A 27,336-nucleotide genomic window follows, 5' to 3' on the forward strand; every position below is an offset into this window, starting at 1 on the left:
TCAGGTTTTCACGCTCTCGGCATTTTGCACCATATCTACCTTCATAGTTGGGGACTGATGAGCTAAAGCACTGTGGGTGTGAGTAGATAACTCTACTGTAGGCTGGATGGAAGGTGTCATCACATCTCCACCTCTGATAGGACTGTGCACTGAATCCCCATCAAAAGTTTTCCTATCCCCCACCTTAAAGTCACCTAGTGAAATGAAACAGGTGTGCTACATAGCCCTACCAAAATTGAATGAGTCATTTCAAAAGGTATTAAATCTACTGGAACTCAGGGGGGAGGGGGGGGTTGGAGCAGTTGGAACTTGCTTATATATTTATTGCATTTGACGCACACGTATGGCGTAATTTCCACTGGGGAAATCCCGTTTGCGTCCCCCCCACTTTACAATAATGTTTATTATTGTTTTTTAACGTCATCGCCACGGAGGAGGCACAACAGCCTCTGAGAGAGAGAGAGAGGAGAGAGAGAGAGAGAGAGAGAGAGAGAGAGAGAGAGAGAGAGAGAGAGAGAGAGAGAGAGAGAGAGAGAGAGAGAGAGAGAGAGAGAGAGATCTTTTGATGGATAACATTAGTGTTCACAAGAACAAGATACACTCCCGTGTTTTGTTTTAGTTGCTCTTCAGATTGAAGCGGCCAGTTTTATATCGACTATACTGTATGTGTGATCTCATTTTACATCTCGTTGTGTCATTTGAGTTTATTTGCTGTGTGTAGATTCAAGGATTTTGGTTATCTTGTCAATTTGTTTGGTTATCTAAGCACAGCTGTGTGTGACTCCCTCTGGTACACCGGTATGTGTTTTACTAATGTAGAGAGCATTGATTAATTAATAAACTACACACTGAGTCTAGATCCTGACCAAATCCTTTTTTTTTGTTGATCAAATGTTTTTCAAAAATGTATTCATACACATTTAGAAAAATACAATGTACAATCACAACCAATACAACACAAATTACAAAAAATACAGAAAAAACAAACAATAACAACAATCAGACAAGAGGACAAAACTATGGAAAAATAAACCCTCCCACCCCCAGATCCGGACCATCCTTGTATTATTGCTCATTCAATCTATTATAGCATGCTAACAAATGGTACTTACTTTATTTTTACAGATCTGCATGGGAGACGATGGCGCGATGCAGAGCGATGTCTGTGATTGTGCACGGGGGATGTACAAATGCAGCCACGCTGCAGCATTGGCAATATTTGCCATGTGGCAGATCAGCTCCACAGATGTTGAGTGCCAGTGGAGGAAGCCTGGCACTTCAAAAGTAGTCCAGTCGGTGTCTCAACTTTACCAACAGCGAGAGGAGACATACAACCCACTGGCCAGAGACATCGCCACTGAGGATGTAGACTGGTTCAGGTCTGCACTGAGGGGCGCACAGTGTGGCATGTCATGGCTTTTGTCACCTGAGCCAGAGCCGCGGCCTCAACATCAGGCCATTGTCACCGTGCCGGACCTGGTGAAGGAGCATGGGGGTCGGGGGCTTGAAGCAATTATTGCCTCAATGCGACTGAGCAGAGACCAGCAAGCTGCCATCCAAACAGCCACCGTAGGACAGCGGACAAATCCTCAGTGGCAGTTACACAGGCGGGGCAGGTTCACAGCCAGCGATTTTGGTACTGTGCTGCGGTCGGGACTTTCATCCACTCCATGCGCGTCCCTCATGAAGAGGGTGCTTGGGGGGTACAACTTGGACGGAGTCATGGCTGTCAACTGGGGGGTTGTAAACGAGGCCGAAGGGGTGAAGGCTTTTGTGCAGGCCTATCGGGTGACAGTGATCGACTCTGGTCTCTTTGTGAGTGAGTCGGGTGTTTTGGGAGCATCACCCGATGGACTTGTGCAGCCATCTGCCCTGCTGGAGGTGAAGTGTCCACACAGCCAGAGGAACATGACCATCGCGGAGGCAGTCCAGTTACCATCCTTACTTCGGCCGTGCGTCACGCCTCCACCGTTCCCGGAAATGCATCCGCGGAGGAGCTGTGGAGGAACCATCAGTCTATCCTCGGTTATAGCTCCTCCAGAGAGCCTCCTCGACGCTCGATCCTCGGTGTGCATTAGAGAAATTAGATGTCCTTCAAAATGGTGCGCTGAAATTCATTTTCGGGTCACTACTGGAGGACCGAGGAGTCGAGGAGTAAAGGAGGGGAAATTTGAGTATTGAGAAGCCTCTATATACCATGTGATGACACGTTAGGCTCGTGTTGTGTTCATGGACACTGACCGTGGCCAGGAAAAACAGGTTGCTTGTTTAATTTTTTTGCGGTCTAGATTTCCTGAATTTTTTTCTTTTTTGCGTGTGTTTATAGATTACCTCGAGGGCCTTACCAAATGGTCTCGCGGGCCGTATACGGCCCGGGGGCCGGAGGTTCCCACCCCTGGTCTAGACCATGATGTATCACTATCACAGAGTTAAAGAAAACAGTATTTTAGCAAACGTTATGTTATAGTCACACCAGTTTCATGTAAAATTCAGCTGGCATGACAATGCATATTTATTCTTATTAATACAAATGTACCTAGATATGAATTGCTTTAAACAGCATTACTTTTGTGCAACAAATGTCATAACATGTCACCTATTACAGCAAACGTGTTCAGACACAAGAGAAAGTACTGTATATGATACTGTATTCTGGTCATTCCAGAATTGGAGGACAATTTAGACACCAACATTTTTGAAAAATGAACCTTTTATTTTATTATTTTTTGTTATGTATTTAGGAAAAACATATAATAAATCATCAAAAAAAGTTATTTGCCCAGCTAAGACATCAAATGTACACTTTTTATTAGATGTTTCATTTGTTGTGTGCCATGCTTTGTGCAACCCTGTTACAAATACTCATTAAGCAGAAAAAATATTTTCAAAAATATTCTTCAATAAATTATTTACTATTAAGTAAAGAAAGTCACATTTACATTAAATACTCATGTAGTTTTTGGATACAACTGGATTAATTGTATTATTTTAATAGAAAATGGTATAGTAACAGGGTTGAAATTAGAGTAACAGGTAACAGGGTTAAATGGCTACATTACTTTTGATTGTAGATAATGACATAAATGTGACAAATAAATACTCAGGACAACAGAAATGTTGTTTGATAATATTTTATATATATTTTCCAATGAAGAATTGGAAAATTAGTTACTCTAATAATAGTAACAGGGTTGCAAGTAACAGGGTTGCAAATCAATGCTAATTTGAGCTTTTACCTCAGGAATTAATGCTAGCTGCACAATGTAATGCTTGACACACTTAGATATTTAACTAAAGAAAGATACATTTGAAATTAATTTGTTTTAGTCTCATAATGTGAGTAAAGGGCTAACGTTTTTAATAAATACATTTGTATTTAAGATATTTTCATAAAATAATACGTATTGGGATCATTTGTATTAATGTGGACCCGGACCGGAGGGAGAGGGTGACGACTATGCGAGCATAAGTTTCACTTTCCTTTTTTAGTTCAATTCAAACTTTGGTCATGAAGAATATGTTTCTCTGTTGTCTGCTCAGGAACATTAGTTAGATTATAGGTTAATGTCATACGGAAGTGACATATTTTTTTGGAGTCCTGCTGCTAGTTCTCGTTTTAGGAACAAGCTTAGGAAAGGGAATGTGTGTTTGGCTCTCCTTTTTGAGAGCATTTCTTTTTTTGGGGAGAATTTGGGTGTTAGGTCCTACTATATGTTTATTTTTGTTTTTTGTATTTTTGTTGTTCGTTTCTCCTGCTTTCCATTAAATAGGCTGCATACTACCTCTTCATATACTTCAGGCTCATATTTTGGGGGTGGTCAATAACGTAACCAGATGAGTGATTACAGCGCCCGGTAACATTTTACACACATTTGTATCATACAGATGCAGGACTTGTACACGCCTGTTATCTTAGCGACAGGTCCGCACGCACTCTCCAGCTGAAACTCTCTCGTCTTATTAATTTAAGCATTTTCTTATTAATTTATGCCAACCTCCCCCCACCAATGCAATACCAGCCGCTCAATGCGCAGTTCAGATTCGGTAATTAATAAATAAGAAGCATTCATTCACAAACTAAATCAGGAGACCTTTAAAGTTTTACGTTCACATCAAAGTATCAGTATGCGTTGTGTTGATAATGGACGAGACCCGCCGAGTCAGCGTAGAGTTGAGACGATCTCTGTTTAATGTCTGAATCTGATAACAGATAAAATGATCAGTTTTACATACATTTCCCTCAGTGACTCCTCTCATTGCTTGGAACGTTTACAAAAAGGGAAGAGGAAACGTGAGGGACACAATATATACAAAAAGTAAAATCACAAAGAAAGGAAATGAAAGTCCTCACAACAATAAACTCCTGAGCACAGCTCTCCGACCTTGCCAGGTATTTAACATTCAATAAAATGAAGAACACAGAATAAAATAATATAAAACACAGAATGTGTGTGATTATACAAAATTAAATTAAATAAACCCCACTGCATATTTACATCTGTTACACTAACACACACGGCAAGTGCAGCAACAGTCCTCGTCTCTGTAATTAGTTCAGTCCGTAGTCCAAAAGTAACACAAAAATATAAACAATCTCATCTATTCAGGTGATCGGGCCCTATATGGCATGCTATCTGCGGTGCTGATTTTCGGATAGCAGCACCCTGTGCTAATTAAACAACTGCAATAAAACAACTACTTCAGACTGAACACCTGCAGCTAAATCCAGGCAAGCAATGCACAATAACCAACAGAACCACATCAGAAATTGCACACATAGTTACACGGGCAGTTCAGGCAACAGGTATGCACAGAGAGAAAGGGGTGTGCATTTCACTCACCCTATTTGAAGAGGAAGGCCATTCTCCTGTCTTTCATGGTAGCGAAGTGGTCAATAACAATGTTATAGAACTTCCCAGCGGCCTTTAGGTCCTCCACAACAACAGAGTCAATGGATATTGTGGCTAGGTTGACAAGTCTGTCCTGTCCACACGTGTTCCTCAGATACGTTTTGATCCTTTTTAGACAGGAAAAGGAGCGCTCTGCTGATGTGCTGGTGGCTGGTATCGTGAGCATGAGCTGGAGCAGCTTGTAGACCTCGGAGAGTGTGCCCTGTAGGTCATCCTCAATAAGAAGCTGTATCAGCTCTCCTGGTGGCTTGTGAAACAACCTGTTGTTGTACAGCGTGTGCAGCTCATTCCTTAACTTCTGCTCATCAAAGAATGGATACGTGTTGATCAGCTGAGCCAGCTCACTGCTGGGAAATGCATCAGGGTTGCAGAACGATGTGAATGATGTGTGTTCCAGTATCCGAAAAAAGTGCAGGTGCTCCATATCTGCAAATCTTTGGGTCATGTGCAACACTATGCCGTCAACAATCTGGAAGTAAAGACGCCGGAAAGACACAACCGTTTCCTCGTCTCCTTCTTGGTGCTGGTTAAACCCTTGCTCCAGGTCGTCCCAGCCGCGGCGACGTCGTTTACGTCGGGGCACAGGATCGCCGACTGCTTTGACCGTGTCATCGTAAATGCGACTGAATGTCTCATCTGTTCTTGTGGCTTTGAGAGCGCTGAGAGTGCTCATGATCCGATCCTGGCATTTTTTGATGTCCGCCGTCTTGCTTTGCAGAACCTGGAAGAGTGGTTCTGTGAGGCCGAAAATGGACTGAAAGACCCCGAGCAGGAAGGTGAAGTCAAAATCCTCAAGTTTTTGCTTCAAGGAAGCACTCTGTGCAATGGTCTCTTTGTCCCATCCCGGCTCTGTCATTATCCTGTCAAAAGCGATACAGAGCGACCCGCGTCCTTCATGGATGGCGTGTACTGCGCGGCTTTTAAAATGTCACCTCACAGCAGAACCCCCTGGTACACGCACAGCTCGATCAACTTCAGACAGTAGTGCTGATCTCTTACATGAACGTGAGAAAAAATTGTGGAAGGCATCAAGATTGGCAAAAAACAGTTTGGCTGCTTGGATGTTGTTTGTGCCTTGTGCTAAAACCACATTTAATTTGTGAGCATAGCAGTGGATGAATAGCGCATTGGGGCAGTGTGCTTCCACTAAAGCCTGAACGCCACCGTGCTGTCCACTCATGCAGCTTGCTCCGTCATAAGTCTGACAAATCAGTTTTTTTTGTTGGGCTGTAGTTCCCGATGGCTCTCATGACAACTGATGTTACAGCTTTTGCATCTCTTTCTAAGCTGACATAAAAAAAAGCCGAGGAAACGTTCACACACACACTGCCTTTTTCATTCACATATCTGATTATGATAGTGAGTTGGCACTTATTGGAGATGTCTGATGTGTCATCCACTTGTACAGCAATGAAAGGAGAAATGTGTATTTCTTTATCAGTCTCATCCTGGATACAACGAGCTATGCTCTCAATTATGTCATGTTGTATGGTGTTTGACATACCGCTGAAGACTGTTGACGATCCCAAGTGCTCCGCGAGTGCAGTGTCAAACTCTGCAAATGCACGTACCAGGCTACCAGCTCTACAAAATTGCCCCTGTTAGAGCTGCCAGCGGCCTCATTGTGTCCCCTGAATGCTTGCTCTTGACGTGCAAGGTACAGGGCAGCAATGATGAGTTTCCTCAGAATATCCCGGTTCTTTTTTACTTGTTCGTTGTGCTTCTTTGTGCTAATGGTTCTTGCTACATCCAGAGCCTCGTCAATCCTGACGCGTCCAAAAAGCTTTAATTTCACAGCACAATCTATATGATTTTTAGATTTACCGTGCCTCTCAATTGCCCGTGACAGGTTGGCAAGGTCGATGAATCCTGAAGTTGCCCAAGGATTGTTCAGGGAGCACGAACCCTTGTCAAAAAGAAGACATGGCCAGCAAAATAGACGCTGAAGTTTAGCGCTTCCAGTTAGCCACTCCGTGCGGACATAATTGTCCTCATTGAACGTCCGATTAGATCCCTTATTCCTCTGTGTACACAGCTCGAGTGTGGGCGTTGTCCTGCCATCTGCTTTAATTTTTAGTTGCTGCTGTAGCGGAAGTTTAGTGAAGTTATGCTTAATTAAGTACGCCAAATCCCCTCCCTCCATAATGCTTCATTTGCTTGATAATTTCTAACGGCGGTGATGACAGTTACAGTATTAAAATTGATGTTGATGTGATTGGATGGCAGTGTCCAATCAAATCGCCAGCCGCCAGCCGCCCCTGAAGGGAAGCTAGAGGCGGCTGGCTTCCCCTGGCATGGCCCTGACCAATCACAGGTTGGCAGGGGCATCACGTGGGCCTCATCTGATTGGTTAATCCCTCCATTTTTTTTCACCAAGGGAAACTAGATTCTGCTGGCCTCCTCTCGCAACAGTGAATGCAATCTACTGTTTCACCATGACATCTAGAGGGGCGCTGTTTCACTCTTTGTAAAATTCTCAATGAGAATGGGGGAGAGACGGAGAGACGGTCCGGCAGGAACACACAGGAAAGTAGAATTACAGAAACAAAACAAAGTGTTTTTATTTATTTATTTAAATTATAACTACAATCCGAAAAAACAGGGGAAGCCTGGCTTCCCTTGGCCTCCGGGAGAAAACGCCACTGTTAAAACCTTTTACTCTGGACTATATGCCTCACAAGCCCTTGTCGGAAATGCGGACAGAACTAAATTCTTGGATGATCTGGAATTTCCGTCCATAACACCGGCTCAGAGGGTGAGTTGGATCAACCTCTAAAGCCTAGTGAAATAGCTGATTCGATCAGGTTGATCCAGAGTGGCAAGTCCCCGGGCCCAGACGGTTATCCAATTGAGTTTTATAAACAATTTATTTACAAATTGACCCCCCTTCTTTTGAGAATGTTCGAGGACTCTCTGGACCGGGGAACGTTGCCACAAACTCTGACTGAGGCGGTAGTAATTGTATTATTAAAACCAGGCAAGGATCATTCTGAATGTAGCTCCTATTGCCCCATCTCCCTTCTGAATGCGGACTATAAGATCCTGGCTAAAATACTAGCCATACGCCTTGAATCAGTCACGCCAAACATCATATTATTAGACCAAACTGGGTTTATGAAAGGCTGATACTCCTTCTCCAACATCCGTCGCCTTGTCAACATCCTCCTCTCTCCTGCATCCAAGGAGACACCAGAGGTGGTGGTCTCATTGGATGCAGAGAAAGCGTTCGACAGGGTGGAGTGGGGCTTTCTATTTGAGGTCCTTAAGAGGTTCTGCCTTGGATCCAAATTTGTATCGTGGATAGCATTGTTATACTCTTCACCCAAGGCTTCAGTGAGTACTAACGGGATAAGTTCTCAATATTTTACACTAGGTAGAGGTACTCGCCAGGGTTACCCTCTAAGCCCGTTACTATTCGCTATGGCAATCAAACCCCTATCAATTGCGCTTAAATCGGCCAGCTTTACACAAGGAATTACCAGATATGGCTCTGAACACATAATCTCGTTATACGCTGACGATTTACTATTGTTCATTTCTAACCCTATATCTACCATTCCTCAGATAATAGATCTGTTAACCCGATTCGGAACCTTCTCAGGGTACAAGCTAAACTTTTCCAAGAGTGAGTGTTTCCCCGTAAATGACCTGGCCCTTCAGATCCCCGATAGACTCTTCACCTTCAAGATGTCTAGGAGTAATTTTAAGTATTTAGGCGTGAATATAAGTGGAAAACTCTCAGACCTTTACAAAGATAACGTCCCACCACTAATTGACAAGCTCAAATATGATTTGGAAAGGTGGAATAATTTACATTTAACTATCGCTGGGAGGGTAAACTGTATCAAAATGAACGTTCTCCCTCGCTTTCTGTACCTCTCTCAATCGCTGGGAGGGTAAACTGTATCAAAATGAACGTTCTCCCTCGCTTTCTGTACCTCCTTCAATGTCTTCCTACCAAAATCACTTTTTCGTAAAATAGACAAACTAATCTCCTCTTTTTTATGGCAAGGGAAGACACCTAGAATTAGGAAAGAGCTTTTACAAAGGCATAGATCTACAGGAGGATTAGCGCTTCCAAATATAAGACACTACTATTGGGCAGCCAATATCCACAAAGTAATTCTATGGACTAAGGAACCAACATTGAGTTGGTATGAGCTAGAAGCCAAATCCTGTCCTAAACCTCACTCTTGGCTTTGCTTACATCTACATTACCCAGCCGGCTAACTCAATATTCGAATAACCCGATTGTTGTTTCCACCCTAAGAATTTGGTCCCAATTCAGAAAGGCTCATGGACTCTGCGGATCCTCTATACATAGTCCCATTCGCAACAACCATCTCTTTCTCCCCCCTTACACTGATGGGGCCTTCTCTATGTGGCAGAGATTAGGTCTTATCAGAGTAAGGGACCTTTACATTAACAATGTTTTTGGTAGCTTTAGCCAACTCTCTGACAAATGTTGCCTTCCAAGCACTCATCTATTTTGCTACTTCCAGGTCCGAAACTGGGTTAAACTAAACAACCCTTCCTTCCCCAATATCCCTCCGGATTCAATAATTGACTAAATTCTGGACACTCTAACAATCGAAAAAGGTCTGATTTCAAGAATTTACAATTCCGTCTCCCGTCTCCCGTCTCACATCGCTTGGTAAAATCAAACAACATTGGGAAGAGGAACTAGTCCAAGCTATAGATGATGAGGTCTGGGATGGCGCATTAGCGAGAGTGAACAATAGTACGTCCTGTGCCAGGCTCAATCTTATACAACTAAAAGGTGCCCACCGTATCTATTACACCAACTCTAAACTCTCCAAAATATACCCAAATGTTACGGACACCTGTAACAGATGCCACATGTCACCAGCAAACATGACTCATATGTTTTGGTCTTGTCCTCGCCTACAAGGATACTGGACAAGCATTTTCAAACACCTTACTGAGGCCTTGGACGTGGTATTGACACCATGTGCAGAAACTGCCATTTTGGGAGTACTACCTGGCCACCGAATGTTGAAGAGGAAAACTAAAGACAGTATAGCCTTTGTATCTATCTTAGCACGTAGAAGAATACTCCTAGAATGGAAATCTTCTATACCACCAAAAGCATCTCTATGGCTTAAAGATTTAATGTTGTACCTGAACTTGGAGAAGATTAAATATAACCTGAGGGGCTCCTCAAAACTATTTGAATCTGTCTGGGGCTCTATGATAGCCATAGCTGAACTTAATGTATGTGTATGTTTTTTTTCTTTTTTTCTTTTTTCTTCCTTGTGTCTCTTTTTATCTGTTTGTTTTTTTAATATTAATTTTTATTTATTTATTTGTATTTATTTGTTCTGTCTTTGTATACATGTATGTATGTAGGTACGTGTATGTATGTATGTATGTATGTATGTATGTGCATGTGTACATGTGGGTACATATGTGAGTATATGGGTACAAGTATTACTGTTACTATTCTTTATTCCCTTATCTATACATTTTCTTTTAATATTATCTTCTATATTACTTTACTTTTACCTATACAGGTATCTATTTTATTTAGTTAGTTATTTATTTTACTAGCTAAGACCGGGAGGGGGGGAAAGGGGAAAAATAAATAAAAATATTGACTGTATAAATGTAAACTCATTGTGCCTGACTCAATAAAAAAAAAGATTAAAAAAAAGAAAAGAATATGTTTCTCTGTTGTCCACGTTCATAAAGCATAAAGCAACAGCATCAGAGCACGGTGCAGAGTCTCTAGATGAGTTTACAGTAGTCCCTCGTTCTTATTATACATCCATGTTGTAGTCCGCTGTATAGAAAACTGTAGTTTCCATAGTTTCCCCACAGCAGCAGACGCACATTCATGACGTCCGCTGGTGCATCATAAACACGTTGAATAGTGAAAGTGCAGTCGGATTCTCTAAAGTACCGCAGTCTCTTCTCCTAAGTCCTTTTGAATTCTCCTCCACTATCCCTTAACCCTGTGACTCAGAGGTCAAGGAATAGACGATAGGGTTAGACGTTAGGAGCTGATTTTTGGATTATCCGACCGCAACCTATAGGTCTACCCATGGTAGTAGCACATGGCTTGCTGATGTCCTTTCCACTGTGTCATGTGACAAACAGTTTTTTTCCTTCCTCTGCCAAGCTAAAAAGGTTTGGGTAACAGGGTTGCGCGCATGTTGAGGGACACACCTTCAGTGTAAAATTACTGTTATTTAAAATGTGAACAAATTGATTTTACCATTACAAGAGACATATATCAATAGAATAATACCAACAAAAGTAAATACAAACCCTATTTTAAATGTTATATTTGACATGCAAGTTGGTCACCAAGAAGCAAGAGAAAAAGGCCATTTTAGGGGATGTTCGAGAGCTATTTGATATTTTAAATAATATTTTGAAACCACTTTTTCTACAACTTTATATGCATCTTGTCTCAAGATAAGTATACATGTATGTAACACAACAAGTGCATGCATTAGCTTTTTGGGCATGGATTATTTGATTTTGTGTATGTGGGACATAATGTCCTCCAATTCTGGAATGACCCATTCTACCAAGGACAAGAAAAGGCCTGATTGAAGTACAACATAATTCAATTTTCTCTTCACATGAATTTACTGTCAGGATGGTATGGATCAATACACCGGTGTTCAAAGTCACATTCATTTTACATAACGGTTACAGTGGACCGATCCCCTGGGTAATAATGGGTGATAGTGGAGGCACATGTTTCGGGCAGGCCTAGAGGTTATCTGGTGAAGGATTATTAAGCGATAGCTGTCATTGATGAGAGTGTGTGTTTGTGTGTGCAGCCTATAGTCATCAATATTCTAGTTGTGTAAAGCTGCAAAGGTCATAAAGAGTTGATACATATTTGTGTATAGCACATTGGAGTACATGTCCTGAATAGGAACTGCACTGGGGAGGTACAGATGTCATTGGTCAGTCCACTTAATGTACAAAGAGCATAGAGATGATACAAATAAATATAGAAAACCTTTTGCTTTCAGCAATTCATTTGCAATGTGTGGTTTATTCACCATTCATGTTATGCCCTTTGATTAGAGATCCTGCTTTTGTCGGCTGCATTGTCCTTTTTCGAATAATAATCTTTTATGTCTTCAATAAATTACTTTAAGCCTTTCATAAACAGAATTGTAGGAGCCATATGTTAAAATGTATAGTTTGATCATATATTTGAATATTATAATCCTTTGTTGTTAGTGCTATTATATCATTTATTTGAACCAGCCGTGTGGAATTGACGGCATAGATGACCGCAGCTGTTTGTGTGTGTGTGTGTGTGTGTGTGTGTGTGTGTGTGTGTGTGTGTGTGTGTGTGTGTGTGTGTGTGTGTGTGTGTGTGTGTGTGTGTGTGTGTGTGTGTGTGTGTGTGTGTGTGTGAGAAGGAGAAAGAAGCACCGAGCAACATAGTTTTTGACCTGTGAAAACATGTGTTTGTAATTGATACCTTCTTTTTTTTTAAATAAAGTGTCAAACAAACTATCCTGAGACGTATCTTGTCCGAGTCAAGCTTATTGCTAACTGTGAATCAAACTTTGGATTACTGGAACTACAAGGATTATTAACATACATCATTAATTAGTTTATTAATAGTGTATTTATAGTTGCTTATTTAGCCAATCAACTCTGCAAAATATAAATCACTTCAGTTGATTAAAAAGTTATGAATATTAGAAAATCGTCCTTAAATAGCTGCTGATTAAGATTTTGTTTTGGTAATTTACATAGTTAATAAACTAAATGTTCCAGCTCTAGGTGAGATATTGTAATGATAGATAATGATAAAAGTAGGCTACTACTTACCCTAATTATTATCATTCACAAATGTGTTTGTTTTTCACTGCGGTCAAGCCAGCCTCCACTTCGGAAAACACAGTCAAGTGCGCGAATATCCTATGCATTACGGTAGCGGCCTGGAAAAACTGCCTTCAAAATAAAAGTGCTTACTCGGTCAATAACAATTATACCAAACATATTAAAATATGTACTATATAGGCCTAATGTGATCAATAATAATTTAAGACAAACTACGTATAACTACCACATTATAACTGAGTGAATGTAAAATTTAAAGAGTTTCAAAATAAAAGACCTTTGAAGTCTCATATATGAGCCATCATCCCTCTGTTTTTAGATGAGAATAAAACAAAAACTGTCCAATGTCAAATATATCACGTCAGGGTGATAGCAGGACACCCCATCTAGTCACTGAGAAAATCAGGACAATCTGATGTAGAGTTTCAAAATAAAAGACATTTGATGTCTCATATATGAGCTAGCATCCCTCTGTTTTTAGATGAGAATAAAACAAAAACTGTCCAGTACCAAATACTAATATCACTTCAGGGTGATAGCAGGACACCCCATCTAGTCACTCAGAGACAATCAGGACAATCTGATGTACAGTTTCAAAATAAAATATCTTTGAAGTCTCATATATGAGCTATCACCCCGAAAAAAAATTGGAAAAAATATAGTGTAAAATAGAAGACAAATAAAGGTTAAAGCAAACATATCCATATTCACTGTAAAATAAGAGTATCTAAATCTAAATGCAGACTATAGAACAGACAAGAATACATTTGAAATTCTCAAAAGTATGCACTGCATGTACGATGTAAGTACAATGTAGCAGACGGATCAAACAATGTATGGTGCTGGGAGTTATCTGCTGGGCAGGGATGACGAGTTGTAGAGGGTTATTGCTTTAGAAATGTTTTTATTTATTTAGTTATGTACACATGACAAAACACTTTTGAATCGTTTGAAAAAAAAAATGCACTATCTTCCATGAGCTGAAACTGACATAAAATGCATATTAATGGGTGCCAAGCATAGACAGTTTTTCCTAAGCCACTCCGCCTATACCATTAGATATATTTTTAGGGGCACTGATATGATATGTTAACTTCCTATTCTTAAATACACTTGCAACAAATATATGTAAAAGAACATTTACAATATGTTTAGCATCACTGATAATAATATGAACCTGTCTACATCAAATTAAATGTTAAGCCTTCATCATTGCCTATTTTGCCTCAAGCGCCTTGGGCCCATGGCTAGTTGTTGTGTCAGCTGTATAAATATGTCCTACTTAACAATTAAACAGAGGCAGAAATAAGAAAATTGGTGATGCGGCCTTCGTTAATTACGCCCCAAAGCTGTGGAACACGATACTGTTAGACATCAGGGAAGCCTGCTCGGTCTAAATATTCAAGAAAAAGCTAAAGCTTTAGATAGCTACTTGGTTTTCTTTTATTATCCTGAATTTTGAATCTATTTTTTACTCTTATTCTAATTTAAAAACAGAGGGATGATAGCTCATATATGAGACTTCAAAGGTATTTTATTTTGAAACTGTACATCAGATTGTCCTGATTCTCCCTGCGTGACTAGATGGAGTGTCCTGCTATCACCCTGAAGTGAAATAAGTATTTGATACTGGAGGGTTTTTGTTTTATTCTCATCTAAAAATAGAGGGCTGATAGCTCATATATGAGACTTCAAAGGTATTTTATTTTGAAACTCTACATCAGATTGTCCTGATTGTCTCTGAGTGACTAGATGGGGTGTCCTGCTATCACCCTGAAGTGATATTAGTATTTGATACTGGACAGTTTTTGTTTTATTCTCATCTAAAAACAGAGGGATGATAGCTCATATATGAGACTTCAAAGATATTTTATTTTGAAACTGTACATCAGATTGTCCTGATTCTCCCTGAGTAACTAGATGGAGTGTCCTGCTATCACCCTGACGTGAAATAAGTATTTGATACTGGAGGGTTTTTGTTTTATTCTCATCTAAAAACAGAGGGATGATAGCTCATATATATGAGATTTCAAAGGTCTTTTATTTTGAAACTCTACATCAGATTGTCCTGATTTTCTCAGTGACTAGATGGGGTGTCCTGCTATCACCCTGAAGTGATATTAGTATTTGATATTGGACTGTTTTTGTTTTATTCTCATCTAAAAACAGAGGGATGATAGCTCATGAGACTTTAAAGGTCTTTTATTTTTGAAACTCTTTAAGTTTTACATATACTCAGTTAAAATGTGGTAGTTATACGTAGTTTGTCTTACATTATTATTGATCACATTAGGCCTATATAGTACATATTTTAATATGTTTGGTATAATTGTTATTGACCGAGTAAGCACTTTTATTTTGAAGGCAGTTTTTCCAGGCCACTACCGTAATGCATAGGATATTCGCGCACCGCAAAACAACGCGGATGCTGGCTTGACTGTGTTTTCCGAAGTGGAGGCTGGCTTGACCGCAGTTTCTTTTCTCAGAATTAGCACTGACTTGATATTATCAATCTAATACTAATTGCAACATAGTCTTTTCTACTCAAATGTAGCCTACTTGTCCCCCTAGGAATACTATGTAACACAAGCCTCCACGCTGAGTTTAAACCTTCACCTGTTCCAGGTGGACATCCCTTCCTCATAATCAGGGTCAAAACATACCTGCCGCTACTTCTGGGTGCGACTCAAGTCAGCTGACCAAGAACCGACCAATCAGAATTCGTCCGCCGTTGTAAATACACGGTTGTTTTGAGAATGTGTAAAGAGCCAACAGTGAGAGCGAGGAGACATGACGGTGGAAACAAGTGGTGAGTAGGTTATATACTTGGCTTTGAACTTGTCCGGGAGTCTCTTTTTGTTACGTTTAAAACTATAGTTGGGTAACTGGTGGCTGCTTAACTGCAATATTGATCCAAAACCTAATCAGTCTTATAGGCAGCAGGTGATGTTTCCAATGAGGGACAGCGCAGTTCATATCCTGCATGTTCGGAAGATCAACGCTATGTTTAATTTCAATCAAAATAGTAACACTTTACGATTTTTCTAGGCTATGGTATTCTTAAATATTACTTTGACTAAATTGTTTTCCTATTTTGACTATCTATCTTTGTAAAAATGTAATTTAGTCTTATGAGCAGCCAATGATAATAGGATGCATTATAAAGCAGTGGTTTGTTTCAGTCAATTGAAAACGGATATAATATTCTTTGCATTTCTGAAGCTACAGCTCGAAGATTGTCTAAATATTTAAAAACAAAATCAGTATAATTTTTGGTCACTACTCTTTCTTCCTCTATTGTCATCTGCACGAAGATAATTTTGCACTGTGAAGCCCAAACATCCAACATAACAATAGACGAACCACATTTTGATTGCAAGAAGACTTAATATACTTGGTGTGTTACACTTGCCTTGAAATATGATTTCTGTTATTTTCTTAACTTAAACTTAGTATGTATTTTGTTCAACAACAAACCGAGGGATGGTGGTTGTTATCCCCAAGAATGTGCCTGGAAAAAGTGCTAACTGTATTAATTGGATTATGTAAGCCTCCAGTTTTAACTTTGACCCCAGGCTGCACAGCACTCGGATGATTGTTGCAGCATGGAAAGTTGAAAATCAGACTGAGATCTGACTGTTTAATGCCTCAAATATGTGTGGTGAAAATCAGTGAGGGTTCATCATATGAGGCCAACACTGGAGGTTTATTCATGCACTGTATTGCATGTGAATTGATTATCACACAATAAATAAGTCAAATAAAAAACACTGTTAGCTGTGTAACACTGTTGAAGACAACCCACAGTGTTTTTTAGTTCTTTGGAAAAACAAAAACTTGACTTTAATCATAAAGTTAAAACAATGTTTTGAAGCACCCTTTTGTTATCCAATCAAACTAGGATGAGGCCATCTTCATTAAAAAAATGTATCGGCAATATATTAATTATTTTATCTTTGGCCAAATGTCTCAGTTTCCTCCAAAACCATCCATTTACGTAGACAATTGTATTATTTATTTGTGACGAAAGATTGTTTACCTCCTTAATTATATGCTTAAATTAAGAATCTGTATTAATCATTTCTGGAAAGACAAACCCTGTATTTGTTATTGTGTTTACAGACACGAGGGGTGTTACCCCGACACGAAGCAGCCGACAGGTAAGACCACAACACCTGTAAAACTCTTCTGTCATATTACCATGAGTCTCCTGCTGCTCAACCCTCCGACAACCCTCTAATCTCGGTGGCATCTCATGAAAAAAACAGGCATTGAGAAGTTAATGTTACATAAGTCAAATTCCTCATACGTGTAAACTTACCTGTTAATAAACCTGTTTCTGATTCTGACAACTCAAGTCATTTGTTTCAGTGCCTGGACATTCCTTTTTCTGCATAAGAGGCTTACAAGATCAAACGACAGAATTATTGTATGATTTGTGCTGGAAAATGTTGAAATGTAACTATTATACGACATGTTTTCAGAAAACCTGCATGCTTCTTTTTCACCATGTTGTCTCTGAGACAGTTGATGTGAAAGTCAACACTGATGATATTAGGGTTGGCGAAAAAGCTTATTTCAGATAATGTCACATAAAGATATAGAAGCACTGTATTTCTGTCTGCTACTCATATGGATATTATATCAGAACAAATATTTCAGATTTTACACTCAGACATTTTTTACTACTGATATATATTTCCGCAAGTTTTTACCTAAGTTTCAGCCTCCTCTAAGACTCAAAAAACCCAATCTGAATTTAAACTAAACCTTTTAATATTGCCTTTCTTCCTCTCTTTGTGACACGTGATTTGTATTCAACATGGGTTTTGTATTTAAAACACGTCTTACATAATGCTTCCGCCTGCCTGCTTTGTTTTCCGACCGGAGCTCTGTCACTTCTTTCTGTTTGCCTGGTTGTTCTCTGGGACAGGCTCGACCTGACAAGTTGCATTTTTTGTACCTTCGCGTGCCAGTTTATTGAGCCCTGAATGTGACCAAGAGGATAATGAATCATGTATATTTATGGCGCTAATTTCCTAACATAACTCCACAAACAAACTAAACAGGTTTTACCAATGCCTCATGATTCACTAACAAACCCAATGTGGTTTGCAAATACAAAACACCATGTACAAACTGATGCATCAAACAAACACATAACATTTTAAATCATGTTTCAGAGAAAAATTCTATGGAGCCCCCGAGGGGACATGGAGAAGAAAAAAAAAATTATTTGAAAAAATAATGTACTTGTAAAAAAAGTGTTGTACTTAAACATGATTTATTAGAAAAATGTTATGCGTTTGTTTGATAGATATGTTTTTTCTTTGCAAAACTAAATGCATTAGTTTGTAGATGGTGTTTTGTATTTGCAAACCACATTGTGTGTTAGTGAATCATGAGGCATTTGTAAAACCCGTTTAGTTTGTTTGTGGAGTTATGTTAGGAAATTAGCTCCATACAAATTACCATGCGCAAGGTTAATGACAGTTCAATCTCCTCCTGTAGAATGGGAGTGTGCACTATATTTAGAAATAATGATATGATTGGGTGTGTGTTTGTACATTATTGTTGATTACATTTCTTACATGTTACTTGTTAGACTTACATACTCAATACTGTGGGCAATCCCCACAGGAGCAATTTGGGGTGAAGTGTCTCAGGGACACAACAACATGCTGACTGCAGAGGGGTTTGAACCTGTGCTCCCTTGATCCGAACACCAACGCTCTATCCACTGCGCCACACGCCTACAAATGTCATTGATAAATTGTCCTTACAAGGATTAAGTATGCATTAGTATCAGCGGACAGTTCTGTCAGTAACATCGTTCCCACTGTTGCCATGGCTGTGCAAAGGGCAGCCGGGGTAAAAGCTGCGGGGTTTTTTTTTTTTAAAGGTCTTTGAATGTGACATCAATCCCTGGATTTATACCCACTGAGTGGACTGATCCCGTTTTCTCTCACTCTGGCTGGATTAGATTTTGCTTTTATTAAAAGCACTCTACAACTGACATTACGTATTAAAGATAAAATAAATACTTGGATTCTCTGTAGCTGAAAATTAAGTTCAAATGTTGTCAAAGGGACAACATCATTTTAAATCTGTTTAGGTCACACTAAAATAATTCAAAAGTGTTTATTGAAAACCTTAATCTCAGATTCATTTATTGCCTGGTCATCACTGTCAACACAACTCATTCACATTTCATATATGGATTATTGCAATTACAATAGAGAAAATGTGGCTTTTAAAAGGTTTGATGCTTTTAACCTACACAAATATATAGCTTTTGGAATATGCCTCTGCTTTATTTAACTTCATAGAAAAAAATGTTCCTTTTACATTAATATTTATAGTCAAACATTATTCATGGGACAGACATGTGATGTGAATAATGTTCAAGTGGATCAATGCAAAAACAACTTGGAATCTTTCCTATCAAGTCCAAAAAACAATGTAATATAGTATGCTTAAGATAACTATAATCATTTTAAAGCACATTGATGTTTCTCTCCTACTGTCTGATGTTATTTTGCTCTTCAATCTCACTTGTTTCTAATGGTTCATAATATCCAGGGGTGCACATAACTTTTTTGCCCTGGTTCTCAAAGGAGCACCTGGAGATGTTGCTTGGTGCGCATCCTTAAAATGAAAAAAACCGGACCTTTTGAGGGGTAGACTACTTGACTTTATGAACGGGGGGGGGGGTTACCATGCGGAGCGTATAAAGCAGACCCTTCACGCGATAGCGAGGGGTAGAGCGAGGGATCGCAGAAGCCGTCGTGCTCGTGGACGGATTAAAACAATTAAACCTAAATAGCTTGTGAATTATATACCCTGCTATCTTACCAGTCCTTATGCAACTCGCAAATATCTCTCTCTCTCTCTCAATGTTGGTGCGCAAATGATCCGGTGCTCTTTTTTGGCGGAGGGTGCACCAGTTATGTGCAGCCCTGATTATATCCATGCAGTCCCATAGTGTGAAATTCCTCGCTTACAACTAGATACAGTGCTGCCATCCTCATGTAGTTTTAGACTCTTTTCTGCACCCTGTGATGTCTCTGTGGGAAACGCTGATGAAGCTCCTCATCATGAGACTGCACAGTATCACCAGAGTAACGGCGAGGCTCATAGATGCATCATTGTTGCCTTTTCTCCACCCAGGAGGGCCCTGGAGGACTGTGGGACTCTGTGAAGAAAGCTGCTGTGGTCATTGGATCTGGAATCTTATTCTTGGCTGCATTCGGCAACTCGCTGACATGGTATTACGAGTCAGTGTTACAATAATACAAACCAATATCTTATCCTGTATTAACTTGAGGAGAAAAGAACAATTTACCTTGAAATTGAGTGTAATTTGTGAAACACAATTTGTGTATAGGATATTTATAAAAAGGTTAGTGTTCTTGTCATTAAATTAACTTAAGGAGAATATTTACAATTGAACTACAAATGAAAGTAACTTGACTGGTGCATACCAATGACCACATTATACAATAATTTGAATTCTTTAATTTACAAATATGAAATTACTTGGAAGACTGAAAACCAATTGGCTAAAACATTTGTATTGTTGATTCAGGAGGAGAAACAAGGTTTTCAAGAGAGGGCATGATGTGACTGGAATGAAAGGATATGACACTTAGTTGTTGCAGGGTAGTTTCTATAGTCCTCTGAGTTTCATTATTATGTGATATTTGACAAGATTTCCTTTCCCAGGCATCTTCAGAGATTCTGGGGAGCTTCAGGAGATTTTTGGCAGAACATGTGGACCAAGGTGTACGTGGGCTTTGAGGGTCATGAGACTGCTTTGTTCTACTTGGGTAAGAACAATTGATTTTTTTTTCTTTTCCAAAAACATGTTCTGTAGAAAGTGCACTTTGCAGCCAACACACTGTTACGGACAGTTCATAATCAGAGAGGTCTTTTTGAGGTCAAATCGAACACACTGATCTGTTTCCTACACGTTAACAGAATGAGTGACTTGCTTTGATCAAAACATGCTTTGTATTTTAGGTTTTTTTCACAGTACTTATAATAAATGTAGTTCTAAATGTGATTTTACAAATGATTGAACACCAAACTGGGAATTGTGATCCTGCACAAAAGAGTACCAGCCCCAGAGGAAAAAACACATTTGTTTAGCTCTGCATATCAAAGAATGACCTCTGGTGTCCAGTTACTCTCTTTTATGATGTAGCCATCATGTTGTTGTTGGTGTTGTGTAAACTGTCTGCACACACAATCTAATGTAGGACGTTACGTGCTGACGGTCACAAATGCATTAACAGATAGGGCAAATATTGCTTCCAGTGAAACATGTAAGGTTCTTTCTCCAAAGTAATTATGTAATCGGTCTTAAGGTAAATCAATAACGCAAAGTACAGCCAGTTTATTTCTGTGATTACAGTATGTTTATTATCTTAGATTGCTCAAAGGCTAAATCCATTTTCTAGTGAGCTCAGAAATAACAAGGCCAGACTGTTCAAACATGCAGAATTGATCATGAAAATTGTTGTTTCTTTAAATAAAAAAAAGACGTTTTCATCCTTTATTGATGTTTAAATATTGAGGTCCAGGTCAAAGGCAGGTTAGTTGTCCCTCTTTGACGGTCGTTTCTCCACAGGCACGATGTTGGTCCCCACTCTGGCGTTTTGGGGGACGAACTGTCTGTTGCTGCTGGTGGACACCACCGGGAAACCCTCCTTCATCACCCGCTACCGAATCCAGCCGGACAAGAATAACCCGGTATGTTCCGCACTGAATCTCTTCCAGTTTCACTTTGAATACCAAAACAGCACCACCACTATTTTGAACTAGGCATTTGATTATCACTGAGATACAGACTTCCACTCACTCTCTCCTCCTTCTACCAAAACTGATACTGCATGAACGGCCTCTAATTTAGATGTATTTTCTAACCCTTTTTAACCTTTGAATCAGAAGATAGATTATTTTATAGCATTTCGTGTGTTTACGGATAATAAATCCATCTAATCTCATTCTCCTTATCTTTATTCACCCCTAAAACGCCAGGTTAAACCAAGCATTATTGTAAAGATACATTCATCCATTAAAACATGTCTCCTATTACAACAAATCATAGAGATTTCCTTAATCAGTTGTTCGCATCACAATACATGAAAATAACGGGGAGTAAATGAATAAAATGGCATAACTAATTATTATATTATTTGTGTCAAAATTTGAAAAATAAATACAAAAAAATGAATTAATAATGAAAAAAATGTAATTTCATAATTATTATAATATTCTGTATTTATCGATTCATTTATACATGTATTTTCCTATTTATTTATATTTTTATATTGAATTTGATCTAATTGCAAAAGTTGAAAAATCTATAAATTCAAAGTATTATTTCCTGTGCTCCTTTTGGACTCTTATATGATATGTATTGCGTGCATGTTTATGAACATCCTGAGTGCTCTGATGAGCCGTGTTCACCTGGCCATTGGACCAAAGTCCTCTCAGTGTTTGTTTCACAGACGTTGATGGTTGGCCGAAATCCATCATTCATCCATCTTGCTCTATACTTCCAAAAGATTAAGTGTGTTATCCCAATTTGAATATGCATAATATGTGTGGGGCACTTATAGGAGTACATATTTTTGTTGCATAGCATTGAAACTTTGTTATGAAGCTGCAAAAGTCCTTTTTTGTGTCCTGTGAGCTTTCCAAGGCCCGTTACTCTGAGTCAAAGAGACGTGACTGATTGTAACCTCCTAACCTGAGCCCTAGTTGTCATAAATAAAGACCTGTGCTGTTTTGTAGCATACATTTATCTTTTATCAAGCAATCTATCCATATAGCTTAAATTGAAGCCCCTGGTCAGTCTTCCAATGGAAACTTTAATAAAACCAACCAAACACTAAATGAATCTCACTGTAAAACTGTCTGTTTAAAAAGGCTTATATGTAGGTTGTTATGTTTGTACTTTGATACATATTATATCACAGAACTGTATTGCAACTGGGCAACAGTTCACATGTGTACACTGCAGACACACACAAAGGGCCATCGTGATATGTCCATATGTTTATAACTCACAGGGTCCAAAGTTTATTGGGAAAATGTTGACACACAAACTGGAGATATCTTCTGTCTTCGATTTAGTGAAGCTGATAACTTAAACTACACTATCAATGCTGACCTCTAAACTTGCATGTCTTTGTTATAAACATTTTGTAACCTTATGAGCAAACTTCACATGGGGGAAAAAAATCAGCAACAACCTACATATAAGCTGGAGATGTTCTTAGAGATGTGCAAAAGAGAATAATGACCAAATATACTCCAGGCATTTCAATGTAGGTAATGTAATGTCATGAAAATGCAATATATTTGTCATTAAAAATACATTTATACTTATTGTTTACCCTGTGATTCCCTCCTGGTCTTCCAGGTGGATCCAGATAGGCTTCGCCATGTGTTGAAGACCGTCCTCTTCAACTATGTGTTCATCTCGGGGTCCATGGTGGTGGTAGCTCGATCCCTGATGACCATGAGTGGAAACCCCTGTGGCCCCGAGCTGCCCGCCTTCCACTGGGCCCTCGCAGAGCTGGCCTTCTTCTCCCTCCTGGAGGAATTTATGTTTTACTATTCCCACAGGTTTGGATCCTTAATTATTTTATTTACACCTTTGCTTTTATGACTGTGACATGACATAATGTATCCTTTTTGAAAAAAGCCCTTTTGGTGGACTATCTGTTTTCATTGAAAAACTAACCTTTACACATCACTGCCACCTAGTGGTAAATGTGAAGGATGTCAACAGAAAGAAGACCAGACATTTAGTTTTTTCACATAATGTAGTACTATTTTTTTGTTGCTACATATTAGTTTAATTATTTTTACATATTTTCCCGTTATGAATTTTGTCAACATACTATACTATATTATAATTGTTTAGACATATTTTCAATATACTATAATATGAGACATTTTCCACATGACCTGTATGTTTAGTAGTTTTGTATTGTGTTATTGTCTTTTATTGATGTACCATAGTATAACAAAACATTTTTTTAACATTCTAGTATGTTGTTTTTTTTGTCATATTGTATGACTTTTTCAACATACAGTATGATTGTTTTGACATTTGTTCAAGAAACTATACTATGAAGTTTTTTCGTCATATATTGTTTTTCATTTATAAATTTATAATTATATTTTGCAAATACTTCTGTACTTTTACTTTTGACTAAAGGACTTTTTGTGTGTTGTTATTTTTATCCAACCAAAGGATCTGAGTCCTTCTTTCACCACTGCAGCAGTATTCCAGTAAACATTACGTTCTGTTAAGTGTCTCAGTAAGTAACCACATAGTTATCCTCATCTTCTTTCTCTCAGGCTTTTCCACCATCCCAGCCTCTATAAGAGATTCCACAAACAGCACCATGAGTGGACCGCCCCCATTGGAGTCGTCTGCATCTACGCCCACCCTCTGGAGCACATGGTGAATACCTCCCTCCACGCTTTCAGTTCATTTTCTACCTCTCTCAGAAGTTTTCACTATATTTGCTGGTTATTCCTCGGCCATTAAAAGCAGTTTGTCCCTCCTATTCTGTCAGATCTCCAACATGTTGCCGGTGGCTCTCGGGCCGGTCCTCCTGGGCTCCCATGTGACCACCGCCGCCATGTGGTACAGCGTGGCTCTGATCAGCACCACCATCTCCCACTGTGGATACCACCTCCCCTTCCTGCCCTCCCCCGAGTTTCATGACTTCCACCACCTCAGGTGAGCCCAGTAGCTTTATTTCAACTTGCAAAAATCCATATAAAATATTAAACAACCGTCAGCAGGATTGAGTCACTAGAGGTGAGATATAGTGCCTCATAAATTAAAGGTGGGGTAGGTAAGTTTGAGAAACCGGCTCGAGATACACTTTTTGTTATATTCCATGGAATGCTCTTAAGATATTCATTGCTATCGGGATGTTAAGTGCTTTGACAACAAATCCATAAAATTTCATCTGTGGAAGCTGTAGTACTGTAAAAAGCACGACCAATCATTTTAGCCGGCCCGGCTAAAGTAACTGGATGGCCTACCTGCCTGTCAGCCTTCCATCTGTGCACAAACTTATCTCGTGCCCTCATTGGTCATGTGTGCGTTTGTGTGTGTTGGAGGAGGGGCTCTGTAAGGAAGTAGCAGATTTCTTCCGGCTGTGTATTTTCAAATCTAGCGCACACAAGCTGGTTTCTCCAAAATTACCTACCCCACCTTTAAGTTATAAGATGGCAAAATCAATCAAATTAAGGTAAACATATGCTTTAAGAAAAGAAAACAGCCTAGTTCACAGCATTTCATAGGGTTTCATTTATTTAATATAAGTTATTGGGCTTTTTTATTTTTATTAATTAGGATTTGTTAGAAAATGTTCTCAACTTTAATTGACTGAATTTATTTGAAAAGTGGGCTTATTAACACATGAATACTGTGTCATATATTTAAGAAGTAGAATACAAGAAAAGCACAAGTTTCAGGCGTGGGCCATATTCCAATATACTTTTAGAATTTGCTCAGGGCCAATTGAAAATGGACAATGGGTCGCAGTTGTTCCCGGCCCGTAGTTTGGACACCCCTGATTTAAAGGATCATGCCACCCAGATTTGTTTACTGCAAGAAAAATATAGAATTTTACATTTTCCTATTTATTAAAAAAAAAAAAAGTCATCCTCAGTTGATCTATTTCCTCCCTGGTTCCAGGTTCAACCAGTGTTTCGGGGTCTTCGGCATTCTGGACCGGCTCCACGGCACCGACACTAAGTTCAGGCAGACCAAGCAGTATGAGCGGCACGCCATCCTCACAGGCCTCACCCCTCTGAACGACAGCATCCCTGACGCACCCAAGAAGAGCCAGTGATGACCCCTGACCTTTAACTTCAGACCTCGACAAGTTTGTGATCAAGAAATGTCTAATCTTAAATTGGATTATTATTTATTTAATTCCAATGATTTGAATCCAGAAAACCTGTTGTTTTAAACTGTGAATGTCTGTCGAACACTGGCCACCAACCCCATGTCCAAGTAGAAACGCTGTACTTCATTAGACATACAGATCAAATGATGCTGTTTATTTGTATCTTCCTGTGACCTAGAAATGTTTTAATGGAGCTCATGATTTCACTCACAAGTGCTAAGGATGCAGAGCAGTCAATAGTTTAGGGTTATTTTCTGTTCCATCTGGATATGAACGTTTACATTTGTTCCAAAACACCATGGAGAAGTTTATGGAAGCTCATGTCCACCAATAAACAAATAGATGAAAAGGAAAGCATGATAACTCCCAGTAATAGTCTATTTGCCAGCTTTTACAGTCCTGTTGTGAAACCAGAAATGTATAGTACGGGTCACCAGCACCTAGAAACGGCCACATGCCAACTTGCATATGTTGGGCAATTTGAGCAATAAGCACAAGTTGCTTTAATTAAAATGAATGGCATTATAGCAGATGCAGACAATAGTAAACAAAATGCTGATTATTAGTGGTTTTTGAGGTTGCTCTGTCCATTTCTTTTTCAGCATTAAAATAATAATAATGATTTTAATCGTGTGCTTTCTACAGCCAATGGTCGCGACACTACTCTTGGTAGTGGAAATCAGCCCACTGAGAATACAAATATGGCCACTTTCTGGTTAAATTAGCAATTTTTTATCCAGAAATTGATTCAGCATCCTCAATGACAAGTTATTGTTTTACTATTTTCTGCATATACGCTATAATGCCATAACCTTTAATAAACACAACTAATGCTAATAGCCCAACATATGCAAGTTAGAATCCGACAGTCTCTTTGTGCTGGGTACCGTACTACATTTCTAACATAAAAAGTTGGTGTACTCAACATTTCCAGGTTCACCATGCTGGCAACTAGAGTATAAGTCAATTTGATTTACTATGACTAACTCTCCATTTTGCTTTTATGGTGGAATGATTGTCCATAACACAAGTCACAAGGATCAATAAGTAGCTTGTTTGTGGACCAGATCCCACACTTAAGGAGCATTTAAATAAATCATATCACTTTTCTGCCATCACATCTTCTCCGGCGACAGAGCCATGTTTACCCCTCACTCTGTTGCCCTCCGTTAATGTTGTTTTGCTCATCTTATTAAAGAAAGGACCCTTCAGTTGACATCATTTTCTTGTACTTGAGTTTACATTTCCATGTCATCCTCACTTGTAAACTAATGACATGTTCAACTTTTTGTCATGAATCATAGCTTTAACGTGAGCAAACTCTTTTTCTACTCTTGCACATTAATCTAAATGTTTTAATTCTTAAACATATTTGGTATTTAAGTAATGTTAAGTATCAGCACTTCGACTGTGTTCCCTAATGCTCAGGCAGAAGATACTTTTGCACTTTCCATTTCCGCCTTTAAACATATCCTTGGATGTAATGTATATTAATTGTGGCCTTAGTAATGATTGTATAATAAAGCATGAATGTTCAAGACTCCAACTACTGTGATCGTTTAATAAAAAAATTGTAAGAAAATGTGGATTTTTCTTTTCTTATGTTGCAAAAAAAACTATCCAAATCTATCCGG

General features: G+C 39.1%; 1 protein-coding gene across 1 annotated transcript; it reads left to right on the forward strand.

Annotated features, from left to right (window-relative positions):
- Positions 1-15,280: 15,280 nt before the first annotated feature.
- On the forward strand, positions 15,281-27,284 carry faxdc2 (fatty acid hydroxylase domain containing 2). Its single transcript, XM_034206475.1, has 9 exons — positions 15,281-15,561; positions 16,875-16,912; positions 19,923-20,020; positions 20,478-20,581; positions 21,385-21,506; positions 23,185-23,390; positions 24,132-24,237; positions 24,353-24,519; positions 25,489-27,284. The coding sequence occupies exons 1-9, from the start codon at positions 15,543-15,545 to the stop codon at positions 25,643-25,645; spliced, it is 1,017 nt and encodes a 338-aa protein (XP_034062366.1). The 5' UTR covers positions 15,281-15,542; the 3' UTR covers positions 25,646-27,284.
- The last annotated feature ends 52 nt before the right edge of the window (positions 27,285-27,336 follow it).

Source organism: Gymnodraco acuticeps, unplaced genomic scaffold (genome assembly GCF_902827175.1).
Source record: "Gymnodraco acuticeps unplaced genomic scaffold, fGymAcu1.1, whole genome shotgun sequence".
In the NCBI taxonomy this organism is placed as follows: Eukaryota; Metazoa; Chordata; class Actinopteri; order Perciformes; family Bathydraconidae; genus Gymnodraco; species Gymnodraco acuticeps.